Source organism: Euleptes europaea, chromosome 17 (assembly GCF_029931775.1).
Source record: "Euleptes europaea isolate rEulEur1 chromosome 17, rEulEur1.hap1, whole genome shotgun sequence".
NCBI lineage: Eukaryota > Metazoa > Chordata > Lepidosauria > Squamata > Sphaerodactylidae > Euleptes > Euleptes europaea.
This window is the reverse complement of record NC_079328.1, coordinates 37,150,550-37,167,641: the sequence shown is the minus strand read 5'-3', so window position 1 is coordinate 37,167,641 and position 17,092 is coordinate 37,150,550. Positions and strand designations below refer to the sequence as shown.

Genomic DNA, 17,092 nt, shown 5'->3' with positions numbered 1-17,092 from the left:
CATTCGATGATGTTACGTGGGATGTGAAAGATGGAGATGCCATATTAGTGCTTACCAATGCCATTATTTTATGTATGGTATGGAATTGCAGGAGTGCTCCGGCAACTTAAAATATCAAAAAGTAAGATGGTGCCTCTGCTTTGTTAGGAGGCCAGCTATAAGTGAATGTTGGTCTGACCATTTTGCTTTTTGCAATTCTGAGTAAGAGCCGCAACTTACAAGACACCTTGTCCACAGTTTACAGTTTCTGTTTTTCTTTGCAGTCTTAACTGATGACTGCATGTCAGCCCTTAGAATTACTGATGCCACGCGTGTCGTCCATTTCAGTTTTCCCGCCTCCCCGAGAATCTTTGGTGCGCGTTTATACAGCATGTCTGCGAACTTCCAAAATTCAGTGGAAAAGGTCTGCACCAACCAAAAGCAAACTAGATACCATTGTGAAATAACATTCTGAAAGTTATGGGGTGAAAAAACCATAACAGTTGACGTCAACTCTGGCTGTCCCCCCCTCCCCCTGCATCTTTCTGCCTTTAAGCCCCAGTCGATCCCTGTCTGGTTTTTCTACTTTATTGCCCTCAGCTGCCCAAAAGTTTCCACTCTCAAATGCCTTGCCAAGCTTTTTACTTCTCTGATGCCTGAAATCCTCTCTAGAAACACCTGTGGGGTGTCCCTCTCCCTTGAAATCCATCCTCGGTTGCATCTGCCCACATTTCTCCTTCCCCTCTCTCTCAATCCATCCTTCTTTTGCTTGTCCCGCTGTCAAAATGTAAGTTGTAAGGCCCTGTAAGGTAGCGTGCCCTGTCATGCGCCCAGTTCAACTGATGGTGTTGTATCATAACAAAGATTGAAAGCAGTGTTTCCCCCCCCCCTCATTTCCTCCCCCTTTTTAAAGGTTTTGACTCTGCAACAAGGAGAGCCAAAGGCAAAATCCATCTTGTTGTTGACAGAAAAGAGCACGTGCCGTGCCGCTGGGGTTCTGCGATACTTGGAACGCGCAGAAGCCAAAATCCCACCAGAACTGTGTGACTTCATAGCTGGAGTGCTTGAAGCCAAAGAAGACAGCAAGAGTGGGAGGCCGCTCTGTCGCTACATTAAAACAATTGGGGTTTGCAAGTAAGAAAACACTTTCTCCTCTTCTAACCTTTCCTTTATCTTTCCTTTCCTTTATCCCTTAGAAGCTCCTTGATCTATTGATCCTGAGCAGCATAAATCTAATGTTTGAGGGATATAAGGACTGAAATAAATCTTGCCACTGACAGTGTAGCCTTGGGATATTGTCACTTAATTAAAAAAGGCATTATGTCAGACACAGAGACATTAGATTTATATGTTAAAAGGGGAGAGATATAATGTGATTGAAATGCCTAATAAAAGCTGCATTCCAAGAGGGCAGGAGCTAATGAATCGATAGAGCCAGAAGAGCAAGGACAGGTCCTGTCTGGGTATGGTATGTTAAAAATCCTGCCCTGCATAACCATAGAGGGGTTAGCATTCAGTCTAGCTAAACAGAAAGCTCTAGAAAGACAAGGAGTTTTCAGATAGTAAGTATAAGCGGGCAAACTGCATGGTGGCGGTATTAGGAAGAACTGAGATGAACAAACGTGGCGAGCACGAAAAGTACTGATGTTATAATCCAGCTCTTTAAAGCGCTTTGTTCTCTTCTAACAGACAAATCTAATGCCTCTGTATCCGATATAATGCCTTTTTTATTAAGTGATAGGGATCCCAAGGCTACACTGGCAGTGGCAAAATTTATCTCAATCCTTATATCCCCCAAATAATAGATTTAAAACTGCTGCTCAAGACAAATGGATCAAAGAGCTTCTAAGGAATAAAGGAAAGTAAGAAAACACCACGCTTCTATTAATGTTTGCAGCGACTTCCTTTTAGGGGAGGGGCCATGGCTCAGGGGCAGATCATCTGTTCGATATGCAAAAGGTCCCAGGCTCAATACTTGGCATCCAGTCAGAAGGATCAGGTCGCAGGTGATGTGAAAGACCTCTTCTTGAAACCTTGGAGAGCTGCTGCCAGTCTGAGCAGACAATACTGAACTTGCTGGACAAAGGCTCTGATTCAGTATGAGGCAGATTCATGTATTTTTCCAGTTTATCATGCTAGGATGCTGGACAACCATCTGCTATCTGTGTTTTTGGATAATACTTTTGGTTATTGGTTGTACCACCCGTACCCACTCCCTTCCCCGAGAATGCAAGGAGCCTAATACACTAGCAGTGACAAAGTGCTTGGTGAGGGTTGGGCAGATTATACCTTGGTGTATAATGTCACTTTGAAAGATGCTTTCATTTGTAAAAGGAAATATATAATTTGCCTTCTGTAACGGTTTCTTTGGAAGGGTGGTGTTTTGTGCGATGTGTTACATATGAAGATACGATCTGCACTTTTTTGGTCCGCTTGAATAATGAAAGTGGGGAGGTTCTGTAATAAGGCCAGAGATTGACTGCAGTATTGGGAAATTGGTTTTAAACCAGATGTAACAGAACCTTTATGTGCCTCAAATGTCCTTTACACTCAAAAAAAAATTTTCTTAAAAAATATTAACTCTCCTCCTCCTCTTCCGACAGTGTTTAGGATAAGATACATGCTGATGTTTGCTAAAGCTGGAACTCTTTGTGTCATTTCGGCCCAAGAACTGTTTTTTTCAGAGGAGTTCTCTTCTGGTATATTTTGCTTGAACAAAGTGTCCTGAGCAAGTCTTTGTGATTGGAAGGAGGCAAATTCAGCAGCGAAATGGTAGCAGCCTGTTCTGAGGACAAGTAGTTCTGTCACATCGTTCCATCATGAGTTGAAGAACCTGGCTGCATCTAATTCAGGCAAAAATGCTCTGAGCAGCTTCCTATCATGACTGGAGGTTCTGGGCTCACAGGAGAATGGAATTAATTAATTAATCAGGGCACACTACCCCCCCCCCCCCGGCACAGCTTGGAAATTCTGCTCAGTTGACTTTGTAACATTACATTTCACCAAGGAGGTTGCTGCTACTACTCTGTAGGCTGTTTCTCATGGCTGCCATACAAGCTGTTGCATTGGCTGGTGTAGCTCCTTGATCTTTTCCAGCCACGTGCGTTTCCCCCCCCCTTGATCTTCGTATGTTCACTGCGTGTGCCTCTTCAGAAAAGTTCACTCCTGTTCATTAGCTCTGTCACTTTATTGGACACTGCAGGGCTAAAAACCGCTGTCCGGATCGACATCGAATTAATTTGCAAATAGATTCGCCCCAAAAGGTGATGGATGAAACTCTGCCTACTTCAGGAAATGTAACGGTGAGTTAGTAAAACTTTTTTTAAACAAAAATCTTTGCATCTTCAATTTGCTGTAGGTAGACAGAGCGGAAGGCCTAGTTATATCATTAGCCTTTTGAAGCAAACCTGAATATGCCACAATTGACTAGAAAGCAGGCGGATGGCAAGCGATTGAAGCGGCAAAATGGGGAAAGAGGGGAGCTGAGTGGATGTTACCGCAGCTCCTTTCCACAGAGTTTTTCTTTGTAGTCAGTTGAAGAATGTCAGAACCGGAACTGGCGTAATATTACCTGTTTTCTGGAAATGTGCAGGGCTCTCTTCTTTACATGCATTTCTTCCATTTCAGATACTACCACTTTTCATTGTGAATGCCACTCAGTACTTTGGCCGCATAGTGCGTAAACCAAAGGATCAGTATACAACTCTTGCAGAAGAGCTGAATGAGTATTATAAGAAAGCTAGCCATCGCATCTCCGTTGACACAGTGGAGAAGCTGGCAGTGTGCGGATTACAAGAAGAAAATTATTTCCACAGGTACGATGTTTAGATCAGTGATATCCGATGTGCCTGCTGAAGGGTTTCCTAGTCCCCACTTGTTTCTTCCCAAAGTGACTTGTGACATATTTTGGGGAACTAGACACCAAGCCAAAGGATTTTCCAACACCATTTTTTACCTACCCTCCCACACCAGGATTCCCAGCAGGCATTTAAAAGGTTCAGGGAGAGAGTCTTCAGCCTAGGCCAGTGACTGAGGAACGAGGTAGACTGGCAGGGAAAGGGTGGTTTACTTTTCAAAGAATGTAGTTTATTTAAAAGGGAAAAAAACCTGAGGTAAATATTACCAGTCAACGAAGAAGTGTGAGATATCAGGCCTTAAACTGCTTGCCAAATACTGCTTTCTGCTGCAACTTAGATATACACTTGACCCTGGTAAGCCTGCTGGAACACGAACACCTTGCTACACTTAGTTTCTTAGACAGGGGGAAACGTAACCTAAGATTTTATTCCTTTAATGCGCGCTCCTGGTAAATCAACCCTTCAGACAATCCTTCTGTCTCACAACCTGTCTAAAACTTAACGGGCTACCCTGCCTTCCCAGCTTAGCTGGTCCAGAGCAACTCCCTCACTGGCTCCTGTTGGCTGGATTCATTTTTCCCCGCTTTGCCTGTCTCTTGCCTCTTCCTCAAAGCAAAGAGCCGCTCCTGGCTCCAGTGGAGTAGGAAGCACTTCAGAAGATCCCCAAGAGGCATCGGCTTTGGGGCTGCAAGGAGCCCTCATTCGGGAAGAGCTGCCTCCACGACAGGGGAACACTTGTGTTGGGGAGGGGCAGTGGCTCAGTGGAAGAGCCTCTGCCTGCCATGCAGAAGGTCCCAGGTTCAATCCCCGGCATATCCAGGACCTGGCAGTAGGTGATGTGAAAGACCTCTGCCTAAGATCCTAGAGAGCCGCGGCCAGTCAGAGTAGACAATACTGACCTTGATGGCCCAACCGTCTGATTCAGTATAAGGCAGCTTCATAGGTGTAAATATGTGTTGGACTAGGATGTGGGAGATCTGCCTTCAGGTGCCCATCCTGCCTCAAATCTGGCTGGATGAAGAGTTGGTTTAATTGGGGGTTGGACTAGATGACCCTGGTGGTCCCTTCCAACTGTGATTCTATGAACGTCCTCAAGTTTTTTATTGGTCCTGCCTCCAACAGCAGCTGTGGTGGTGGTGGCAGCCTCTGCCCTTTCCCATGATTCCAAGCGTGCCCACGGGCTCAACAAGTCGGGGGACATCTGACTCCAATGGTTCTGCAAGGAAATTATTCAACAGTGATTTTAGCAGATCGAAATCATTTTCCTTTACTTTTTCTGTTCTCTCAAAGGGTTCAAGTATTAGAAGTGGCAGCGAAAGAAGAAAATTGTGTGTTTTACAGTGTTCATATCAAGTACATAGACGAAGGCAGATCTGGTCAGGTCAAGAATTATCAGCTGCTTCACTTGCCAGAGAAGTTTCAAGTGTTACCCCCTCAGGCTGTGGAATTTATTGTTTGTAGGGTTAAACCTATCGATGAAGAAACAGAGTGGCATCCAAAGGTAAATGTGTCTGTTTTTACTAAAGAATCACAAATCGAATCCTTTTCCAGCTAAGCCGGGTCAGCTCTGGTTAGTTCTCGGATGGGAGACCATAAAGGAAGTTCAGGGTTGCTACGAAGAAGCAGGCGATGGCAAACCACCCCTGCTCATCTCTTGCCGTGAAGGCTCTATGGGTTTGCTATGGGTGGCACCACGTTCTCAACTTGGTTAGGTGCTTTGTACTATGAAGAAGCAGGACACAATTTCTTAACTAAATCAGTAAGTTCTAGTGGGATAGTTCACCATGACATCTGAGGTCATTGTAAAATAACCATTTCTGATCTGAGGTTGTTTTTTTAGGTTACTAGATACATTCATCAAAAGATCATCGGGAAATCACATGAAGCAAAAATAGTACTTACCTTGGGAAACACTATTTGGGTGGATCCAATGGTATGTAATGGTAATTATTTTGTCTCCTTTCCTTGTGAACACCCAAGAAGCCTTCCCCTCTTTCCTTTGGGAGTCTGTTGGTTTTGAACACGGTTGGTAGCATCCCCAATATAGCAGGTTTGCGTGTTAGTCCTGGAACTATAAATCTGGGCCAGCAGTGAGATGCCAGTATTGTGTCTACATAATCAGTCTTCCTTCTCAGAACATCTGGAACCTAAGACTTAGGGCTGCTGTGTGAACAGGGAATTGTCCACACACGCGCACAGATCTTTTCAGTGAAATCCAACTCATTGTTTTTAGGAGAGCATCACTGGCAATTTCAGTTCATGTAATAAAATCAGTTAACCATTTCACCTGGAATTATTTACCAGCAAAGAGCATGAGAGTGATGTATTTTGTGTGTTCAGCATATGCAAATCAGGATTTTGTTGGTTTGTGGTGCAGTGGTTAAGAACGGTGGTTTGGAGCAGTGGACTCAGATCTGGAGAACTGGGTTTGATTCCCCACTCCTCCACATGAGCGGCGGGGGCTAATCTGGTGAGCCGGGTTGGTTTCCCCACTTTTCCACATGAAGCCAGCTGGGTGACCTTGGGCTAGTAACACTCTCTCAGCCCCACCTACCTCACAGGGTGTCTGTTGTGGGGAGGGGAAGGTGATTGTAAGCTGGTTTGATTCTTCCTTAAGTGGTAGAGAAAGTCGGCATATAAAAACTAACTTTTTTAAATCTAAGCAAGGTGGGTTGCCCATTATCACTGATCGGGACTTTGCCCCGGTCACCAGTGGCAAAGGAGGCTCCCAGTTAGCTTGGCTCTCTGCTGTTGTTGCCTTCTTTCCCGTGACGTTGCTGGCCTTCAATCCTAGTGGTCTTGCAATATCCCGTAGTTTGCCACTGGTTAGCAGTTAAAAGGAGCAGTGATGAAGGTCGGGTAAAGGGAGATGATCGATATGGTGTTTGTGCCTAGGAAAGTGGAGGAGATGAGCTACAGAAATGGGGTGGCCTGGGGCCCGGAGCAGAAGGAAGTAGGATCTGCACGTGAATGGTATTACAGGAAATGCTTATTTGTACTAAAATTGCAGGTTCGGGTCACTAGACTCTTAGATCTGAAGACTTCTATCAATGAATACAACGTTCGCTCTGAGATTCTCTCTACTGGAATGGGAATTGACAATCCAGAGCACACACAAGAACTCCAGAAGTTGTTTCGAAATGCTGCAGTGGCCCATGAGAAAAAAGACTTGCCTCCATTGTAAGGGAATACTCTACAATTTCGTCTGTTCAAAGAATGGGACTTGGTTCACTCTATCAATATGCGTAAAGCTAAATAAATAGGCTGTATGTGCACTGCAGAACGGGTCCCACTGAGATAATCTTACAGGCTCAATGACTGCATCAGCAGTATCACTGTTCATCTGCGTGGCTTCTGTGCAGGCACGCATGGGAGAGTAGCAAGCTCCCTTAACCTGGAGGTGGGTGTGGGCTTGTTACCCAATTAAAAGACAACTCTCCCAAACAGCTGCTTCCCCTCCTGGAGTCCACATCTATGGGGCAATGCCAGAGGAATGTGGATAGAGGCCCAGGTTCAAGCTTAACAGAAATCTTGGAGATCTGTTGGGGGAAGGAAAGCAGCAAAAGAGGCATGAGCCCCGTTGCAAGGGGCCGCCACATGGAGTGGACAGTTCAGTTCAGCATTGCTATAACACAAAGTCTTGCAGCGTCCACCCACCCAGAAGCAGTTTTGTAAGAAGCTGCTGCTTCAGCCTTCTATGCACCATAAACCTAGACGAATAGGTTGTTTATCGACTGTACTGAGCCTGAATGAAATAATAATTAGAAGTGGTCTTCTGGCCTTGAGTGCATGAGGGGAGGGGAACCGAGGGGAGGAGCGCACCCTCCCCCTCCGTCATGTGATCGTTTGGGCGGGAAACCGCCTTGCTCTGGTGCCTGGACGGAGGGGAGGGGGAGCGCTCCTGGCGCTCAGAAGCTTTTGGAAGCTTAGAAGTCTGATCTCCGCGGCCAGCCTGCTCCTGCACAGTCCCATGCGTGCCTGCACAGAAGACCACTCGATGAACAGCAGTTACAGGTAAGTTTTTTTTGTAGCTTCCTGGCGCTAAGGGTGGTCCCCACACAGCAGATGCATGATGGGTGTCGAAATTACTTAACGTATGTGAGATCAATGTGTTGTAAACATCGGCGGAACTTTTGAAGCGCCTGTGTGGCATAGTGGGTTACAATATCAGAGTAGGATCCGGGAGATCCAGATGTGAATCTCCACTCTACCATGAAGTTCACTGAGAGACCTTAAGCTGGACAGTACTCTAAGCCTCACATGTCTCTCTTGGGATGGTTGTGAGAATAAAATAGATTATTTTTCTCCCTTTCAGAATGCATCTTCTGAAATGTGGAACAAGTGAGTTGGCCATTCCTGCTGGACAAAATGCGTCAGACCAGGTCAGGCCAAGTTCACCGAGCACCCCAGGAGAGGTCGGGTCCAGTGTGCCAACTGAAGAAAATGATGTCATTACTGATGATGGTTCTCAAGCAATTTTGCAAAATCACTGCGGTAAATTTCAGTCATTCTTATTAACTAGGTAGAACACCTAATTTTTTAAAAAAGTAATATTCCGTATTTTTCGCTCCATAGGACGCACCGCTCCATAAGACGCACCTAGTTTTTAGAGGAGGAAAACAAGAAAAAATATTGTTTTCCTCCTCTAAAAACTTGTCTTATGCAGCGAATGCCGGCTGGGCGCGTGCGCGTCGTTCCATCGCGAGCTGGCTTTCCCCGCCCCGACGGCCAGCTGGCAGGCTGGCGGGGCCACACAGAGCCGGCCGGGCGTGTGCGTGTCGCGCTGGAACGACACGAGCCGGCTTTCCCCACCCCGACGGCCAGCTGGCAGGCTGGCGGGGTGCACAGAGCCGGCTGGGCGCGCTGGAATGGAGCGCACAGAGCCGGCTCGCGTCATTCCAGCGCGCCCAGCCGGCTCTGTGCGCACATTCGCTCCATAAGACGCACAGACATTTCCCCTCACTTTTGAGGAGGAAAAAAAGTGCGTCTTATGGAGCAAAAAATACAGTAAATTACAAATGATTCCTGTGTGCAATGCAGCACTTGGGTCACTTGCGTTTTGTAGAAATAGAATTTACAGTGTTAGCTCAAACTTTAAAATGTTCTGATGGTACGTGGGAATTTTAAAGAGCCAGTGGACAGAACCTAGGAAGATGATTTCTTGAATAATTTGGTGATGCCAAAAGGAAATGTGAACCGTCTTTCTGGGGGCAGAGCACCCCATCTTTTCCAGTGCTTCCAGATTATCTAGAATTCTTAACCGCTCCAGCCTTTCGAAGACTATTCTTCTGGGCCAGGCATAATGCCTAACCCTTCAACAAATTATTTGGCAGATTCTTAGATAGTCCAATTGAACAGAAAGGCAAAGACAGAAACACTTTTTTTATTCAGTTGTGATTTATATTCTTCTACAAGATCTTCTTTTATTACTCCATTGATTTCACACTTTCCTGTATGTTCTCACGACTATCATTTAATCTATCTGCTGTCTGATAAAGATAAGGCTGTTACTCTATCTGTAGTTTATTATTTAACGGCCACTTTGAAGATACTCCGAAAGTTTATAACCAAGTTATGCCTAAATGCTCATTTGCATACAGGCTTTCATTTTGCACTGGAACGGGAAGTAAGATGATGGTTTGTCCCAGGGGTCAGTGAGGTTACTATTACATAGTATGACAAGTTCCATTCCTGAAGGCTGTCAGTCTCCACATTGGGAAGAGTGACTGAAACCCATTCTGACGTGCCCCATTTTCTGTCACATTTTGCCAACTGAATCCTCACCTAGGCCTAATTTCGCCTGTGCCAGGGCACATCCGCTAGGTGTTCTCTGCTCTTTAGGAGCTCTTCCAGTTCCCTACCATCCCTACCACCCTCATTCCCTCCTCTGTCTTATTTCATAGTGTGCCCAGACCCTCTCGCCCCAGACATGAGGCATGTGATCTGTTATCCCAAACAAATGGGTCTTTGAATCAACAAAGAGAGATGAGGTTTAGACAGCCAATGAGTCTCAATTTATCAATTTCCCTAGCCTTATTGAAGAACATTTGTAATATGTCCTGTCTGGTGAGCTTGTTTTGTCTTTAATTTAGATGAAGCTGCACAAAATAAGAAAGCAGAAGACTCTCCACAGCTGCCTTACAAATGGTACTGATCTGTTACATACGTAATTGGACATAGGGCCGGGGCTCAGAGTGGGTTATCCCTGGCTACCAAAAGCCAATATGAATACCGCATCCTGCTTCCCATCTGGAAATGTGCAGAAGGGTCTGTGGGATGAGAGAATTCTAAAGCCCAGAAACATTTCTCTTGTTGGCCTGATTTGACACCTAGGTGGTGTACTTAAGAGTCAGCATCCCCACTTAATGTTTCAGGTTCATCATCTTGGTTCTGCTTGGTCTAGGTTGCTCAGAGCCAGCCCTTTCATGAAACCAGCACAGGCTCTGAAGGTACTGATTGAACGTGCTTTCAGTGACCCAATTGCTTTTGGGCCATCAGTTGAAGCCTCAGAACTGTCAAGGTCAGCCCTAGATAAATGATCTGTTCGATTTTTTTTTTTTCAGTCCACCCTTCCTCCAAGGAGCTTTGGGGCATCTACATAGTGCTTCCCCACCACCACCGCCAGAGGAAAACACCTCTACTATCGGAATGGATCTACAGGATCCATTCCATGGTCAGGATCCCTTAGCACTTCCTTGCCTATCACAAGATGATTTTCAGACTCTTCCATGGTGCTTGCTCTTCTTCCACATCTAATGTTAACTTTCTTTCCACATGGGTGTTGAGTCTGACTGAGACCAGCCAGATGCTTCCAAGAAACTCAGAAGCAGGGCATGATGGAGATGACCACCTGCTGATGGTTGCTGCACCATCTGGTAGTCCGAGGTATGCTGCTTCTGTATATGGAGCTTCCATTCTTGCTATGATTTTTGATATTGCGATGCCTTGTTCTGATTTTTTGTGATAGAACAAGAGCATCCATTGCTTATAAACTGAATTGTTAACGGATATCTAAAACTCACATATGGGCATTTTTATTTTAATATCAAATCCTGTGGTGTAGTGGTTAACAGCAGCTGACTCTAATCTGGAGAACTGGGTTCGATTCCCCACTCCTCCACAGGAAGACTGCTGGCTGACCCTTGGGCCAGGCACAGTTCTCTCAGAACTCTCTCAGCCCCACCTACCTCACAACGTGCCTGTTGTCGGGAGGAAGGGAAGGCAATTGTAAGCTGCTTTGAGACTCCATCACCCCATGGGTCAGGAATGACCCGGTGCTTGCACAGGGGACTACCTTTACCTTTAAGGTAGAGAAAAGTGGGGTATAAAAACCAACTCCTCTTCTTCTTCTGTCCTAAAATTTCAGCTTTTATCCAATAATAAAATGGTTTGACAAAGGAGACATTGCTGTTATGAAGATAAAATTACAGAACATTACTGACTACAACTGCAAATTTTTCACACAGAGGATCATTTTCAGGTAGGTTGAAAACAGCTTTATCAGCTAAGATCAAAATATAGGGAGGGTGCTTTATTTTTCTTTAAAACCTGTTTACAGTGCTTTTGCGGGAGGCAAATTCTATTTGGCCGACATGGAGCTGCAGGGAAATATCCTCAAAGAAAAATCTGCATGCCTCCTTAAGAGTGATGAGCCCATGATTATCCTCGCAAAAGAGAAGGAGGAACCTTGGTGCAACTTGCTGAAGCACAAAGTAAGTGGGTGAATTGAAGAGCTGCGCCCCATTCATAAGACATGAGCAAAGTGTGTTAAAACACGGTTAAATATTTCTGTTAACAGAATCCTAATGTGACGTTTGATTTTGATTACTTGGAAGACTCTGAACAAAAAAGGCCTTTTCCTGTTGGTAAGCCATTAACCGGGTGTTTTGTGTATTCCCACTCCTAAACTACTAATAAAATGCCTGTAATTGGGGTGTTTGGGAGTGGCCTGATTGTGGGAAGAAGGTGGGAAAATGCCTCCCTGAGCATGATGTGAGTGGTCGCCATTCACTCTGAAAAATAAAGAGGTATAGCCAGGATCACCATTGCAGGAGGTTGGGCATGGCTAAATCTGCCCCTGGTGATATAGTGGGTTGGATCCTGCAGATCTGTTCTGGTAGCAGAGTCCCTTTCATCCAGCAGAAGGATGCTTCCCCTGAGACCAGATGGTTTTCTGGTGGAGGAAAGCAACTCTGCTAGCAGAATATATCTGTGTGTGTACAATCAGAAGTAGGTTTTCATTTGGGCCCCAGCTTCATACTTGGTCACATGTAATTCAACATAAGCCATTAAGAACCAAGCCAGCCCACCTATATAGCCCACACCTGGGTCCTGTTGGGTAGTCACAGGCTGGACTGAAGTGTTGTGGCTTTTATATCCATGTGTGCATAAGTGTCCTTTGCTTAACCAGGCACAGGTCCTAAGAAGTTGTATCAGCTTGCTATAGAAGAAGAAGAGGAGGAGAATCAGTCGTCTGAAGACAGTGACACAGAGAGTGATGATTTGTTGTCTTGTTAATTTAGGGTCAGGGTTAGGTATTCAGATTTGTCTTTGTCTTTACTTTATTGAAGACTCTCATTAGACCTTTCAGGCTCGAGGGGTTTGGGTGCCATTCCCATAATAGTAGAATTTTACCTACTGTCCTTATGCACGCATACTTGGAAGTAAATACCATTGAACCCCATGGGATGTATGTCCAACTAAACAAGCACAGAATTGCTGTATTGAACGCCTCGACTGTGGTTTTCAAAACACTGGATGCCGTGCTGGCCCTCGAAGGTAACTCTTGGGGGCTGCAATCCTAAGCACTCTCATTTGGAAGTAAATGTCACTGGCTGTGGCTGGCTGGTGCAGCAGAATCAGCCGGGGCAGAGTTCAAAGGTGTGGTACACTTGAGGTAGTGCAGTGGGCTGTACCACTTCACATTGCGGGGGGAGGGGGCCATGTGCTTAATGCTCTCCAGGTAAAAACTCCCTGCAAGTTTTTTTTTTAAGTTAGCACATCAGCTATCCTAAGTCTGTCAGAATATCGAATTCCAGCATTTGTTTGTTTAAGAATGAGCTTACCCTTAAACAGTTAAAAGTTTTGTGAAGCTTAATGCATAAAGGTGTGAAATGGTAAAGGAAGTTTGTTTTTCAGAATCTAAGAAGTTACTGAAAAGGTTGAAGTGGCTGATGCATTTAAGCTTATCCTCATTTAAGAAAAATGTTTTTGTTCAGTTCCGTTTTCAAGTTGAATATGTAATACGTCAGCCATGTAACTCCAAATATTTCCTTTTTCCTGATCCAGCAAAGATAATAAAGCTAAAATTATACCATACTTTGGCCCGAAACTTCAGGAGTGTAAGTGGGTAGATAATATTAGGTTACTGAAGGCCTACTTTGTACACATTGTTCTAGTTATACAAATAGATTGCATTCGAGAGAGGCCTAAATTTATTCCACCCTCATGTCAAGTTAAGGCTGCTCAAATATTTTTAAGAACTATTATGTACATCCTGCCAAATACACATACTAAATACAACCAAGTCTCTTTGATAAATTTGATAAAAGGACTACTCTCAAGAGATTAAAGTGAGTTTTGGATAAAATCAGCTGTTCTGCAATGCAAGTGGGTTATTCATAGGTCTTCAGAGAGGAGGGGGGAAACAAATAATTGCCAGCCAGTTTCTTACCCCAGCTCTCCCCAAAACCTGTTGCAACATACAGCAGTGGGGAGCTGCTCAAAGGGAGGAAACATATCTCCCAAGGCATTGCATGAAAGTCTGTCCTGCAAGGCTACTGTAGGTAGCAGCATCTCCTCACAGCTGTAATGCTAAATATGACCGGGGGTGTGTGTGAGAAGGGGAAGGGGATCTCAAATGGCAGGTAGGAGCTTGTATGGGTGTTGCCCTGCAGTTTCTTGGACTATCCCACTACCTTACTGACCCCAGCTAGATGAGCCGTGCTTCAGCCTGCCTTCAATTGCCTGCACCTGGAAATGCCCTAGATTCTCTGGTTAATTATTCTTCCTACTCCACATTGTGAGGTTGAGGCCTGATTCAGCATCTTAGTCCATAAAAATAAGATTTGAAGAGCCAAGTTGTTCGCAAGTAACGAAGAGGTCAGCAATAGTTCTTTTTTTCCTGGGAGATGACTGACGTTTTTGGAAACCCCTGTGTTGTCCTGAAGTGGCCAAGCGGCACTGGTATCTCTCTGTGGTTGCTTCCTCTCAGTTTAAGACAATACTGGAAAGTTTAAGTAACTGATCTCGACTGCAAATTTCTCATTAATGCTGATTCACTGGAGTTGGTACGCTTGGATTTTTTAGTAGGGCAGAGCTGATTCTTTGACACATTATTGCACTGAATTGTGGAATTGTAAAAGCAATTTTTTCACTACAAATTGTGTGTATTCTCGTCTGCCACCATCGATGGAAAAGCAAATGGGGGGGGGCATTAAGCAGAAAAGCCAACCAAAGGGGGAGAGGGAGAAATTCCCCTGCTGTTCCTTTGATAAAACTTGCAACCTCCCACAAGTGCTTCCTCTGTTTTTTTAAAAACAGAAACAAGTCTGCCACAGGAAGTCAGACCCTTATCCCCAGATGTTTGGCCTTGCAGTTATGGACAGTCTACTAGTGGGCAGACTTATATAGCAAAACTTGGGTTTTAAAAGCATGCTCAGCTTCCCAGGTGAAATGCCCTGAAATCACGTGATGAGTACCTTGTGAAATCCACAAGTGTTTAAAATCCACCTTTAATTGTTTGAAGGTTGCAGGAGTAATTTACTAAATTATATAGAGAGTAAACGATGTTCCATACACACACACGGAGGGCTTTCCCAACATTTCTGTTACGAGTAACGCTGGGCTGTTGAGTTTTGAGAATGTGCAGGCCTGGCAAAGGACAGCTGAGGATGTGGACAACTCTCTGTGTACCCACCTGCCAGATGTGGCAGTGCCAAACTTACGACATTGCATGGTTACTGGAGTCTAAAACGCTGCATGCATAGTCTCAAACAGTGAGGCTTATCGCACCCAGGCTGGGAAATGTATGGAAAACACCTTAAAAGTGATCGGGCTGGATGCGATTTCCTATTTCCCCCCTGCACTTCTGCTCATTCTAACATCTCTGAAATGTTTGCTTTCAGAGCGCACCTCCAATGAAACAGCACACAAAAGGGAGAAGGGGGCATGGAGGGAGCACCACGTAACTTGCTTGGGTTCCCCTCCACCTCCCTCGGCATTTTGGTGTGCTTGCGTGGGATCATCAGTGCATCGGGAAGATAGGACGATGGGCTCACGTTTCCCCTGATGCTTCTAGTTCTCGCAGGAATGCAAAGGGACAAAAAGCAGGAAATCATTCAGATCTTCCCTTGGGGATATTGCACCAGGAGGGAAAGGGGGGCGGAGAGAAAAGAAAGAAGAAACTCAGAAACAATCATTCTTCTGCAGCTCTCAAGGGAAGGGGGGATCAGAAGAACAAAAGCAACAAATTTCCTTTACAGCCTTGTCCGAGCCTCGTCTGTAACACAGAAACAAAGGAGACCTGGTGGAGAATGGGTCGCTTCTTTGCTGGCTTTAAATAACTTGCCTGATCCCTTTTTTTAAGAAGAAGACATAACAATCCAATGTTACTCCAAGTGCATTTATTTTAAAAAAAAAAAACCCGAAGACAATGGCCACCAGAGGGAAAGAGGAGGGGACATGGGCTACACAGTGGGTGTGGACAACAGAGGGGTGAAGAAAGAAACAGCGGGGGTTACCGCACTTTGTATTCCCAGCGATGTATTAAGAGTTTGAAAATGTTATAAAAAACACTTTAAAAGAGTTTTTGGATACCACGGCTTATAAATGGTTGGAAGACGTCTTCACAGCTAAAGGGGCCAAACAAAGTGCGAACAGTATTTTTTATAACGTTTTCAAACTCTTAATACATCGCTGGGAATACAAGTGCAGTAACCCCCAGCATCTCAATCTTATCTGCACTTCAGGGGAAGCCATCTGGGAAACGGAGAAAGGAAAAACATCGTTCTATAAGTGTTTTTGGAAACCACGGGGATTACACGACTGCAAAACGGTTCCACCCTCAAAGGGAGGGGGGAGTGCGATCATGAATGAATAAAACGTCTCAATAAACGTTTCAAACAGTAAGTGCGTTAGCCCTCACAGATTACAAAGTGCTGTGGAATGCCTACGTCCTGCACTACGTCGCATCTCTGAAACGGTTTCCAAGATCTCATCAGAGGCTTCCCGCCTGCTGGGTTTGTGATCTCTGACTCGCTCGCACCCCTGTCAGTTTTATTTTATCCTAACAGGCAAAGCTGGGTCCTGCCATCATTGAAGACCCTTCTCATTAGTTCTAGCCCAAGGGGCAGTCAAGGATCTGATAAAGTCTATCTTCTCTGTTAGAGGAGTAAGAGATCGTGGTTTTTGGGATGCTGCCGGCAATCAACTGGTTAGTTTGGAGGCCTTCCTTGCTGCTTGAAGAGGCAGAGACACTGCTGACTTACAGGTCAGTGCCCAGGAAGCCGTACCCCTTCCCTTGCACCTCTTATGGGCCAAAACTGGAGTTTCTTTCAAGGGGCATGGTCCCAGAACCATCTGGCCCTGTGCTTCATGAGAGTGAACCTGGCAATGTACCGTCAGGTGAGAGGCAGGGATGCTGCTGACAAAAAGCTGGTCCCATCATCCGTTTTCATGCTTCTGAAGAGTAAATGGTCAGTAGGAACCTTAGCCTGTCAATCTTCCCACATCAGGCATTTCTTCAGCTTCCAGAGCAAGCATCATATCGGAAGGACTGGAATCAGTGCCAATCCCCGATCTGCATTCCTTTCTCGTTATATTCTTACCTTTGATATCCTCTGGACTTTTGCCTTTGGCATCTCTCTGAGACACATTTACCTGACCTCCCTGAATAAGGTTTTATTTCCTTGCTTCCATGTTTGTTTGCTGGTAGAGGGCACTGTAATACAACTTGTTCTGTTCCCTCGCCTTGCTGAAGGCACTTCAGTCTTTTACTAGAGGTAGAAATGCTGTCCATTGTACAGTCTTGACAGAGTTGAAATTGAATCTCAGGCCTGGGAAACTTCAGGTGATGGGGGGTCCACCCCTGCCCCCGTTCAAATATTTTCGTACGGTGTTACCAACAGTTGACTTCTAAGTGCTGCAAACAATAAAAAGGAATTGGATCTGAGCAGAGCTGCCTCATAAATGGGTCCTGGTGCTTGGAGGGCTGCAGTCCTGGGCCCCGATGTCCAATGCAGTTTGTCGGCAGCACG

General features: G+C 45.2%; 2 protein-coding genes across 2 annotated transcripts in view; both read left to right on the top strand.

Moving 5' to 3' along the window:
• The window catches only part of TDRD12 (tudor domain containing 12), a 32,782-nt gene extending 20,429 nt beyond the window's left edge, over positions 1-12,353 (top strand). The window contains exons 19-31 of the mRNA XM_056862557.1: positions 264-403; positions 893-1,113; positions 3,182-3,281; positions 3,607-3,794; positions 5,127-5,337; positions 5,677-5,769; positions 6,847-7,016; positions 8,152-8,300; positions 9,929-9,983; positions 11,203-11,316; positions 11,395-11,548; positions 11,635-11,701; positions 12,253-12,353. Of these exons, the coding sequence (XP_056718535.1) occupies positions 264-403; positions 893-1,113; positions 3,182-3,281; positions 3,607-3,794; positions 5,127-5,337; positions 5,677-5,769; positions 6,847-7,016; positions 8,152-8,300; positions 9,929-9,983; positions 11,203-11,316; positions 11,395-11,548; positions 11,635-11,701; positions 12,253-12,353 (1,763 nt within the window). The remainder of the gene's footprint in view (positions 1-263; positions 404-892; positions 1,114-3,181; positions 3,282-3,606; positions 3,795-5,126; positions 5,338-5,676; positions 5,770-6,846; positions 7,017-8,151; positions 8,301-9,928; positions 9,984-11,202; positions 11,317-11,394; positions 11,549-11,634; positions 11,702-12,252) is intronic.
• Positions 1-17,092, top strand: part of FAAP24 (FA core complex associated protein 24) — a 152,225-nt gene that overhangs the window by 37,999 nt on the left and 97,134 nt on the right. The gene's annotated exons all lie outside the window — the stretch shown is intronic.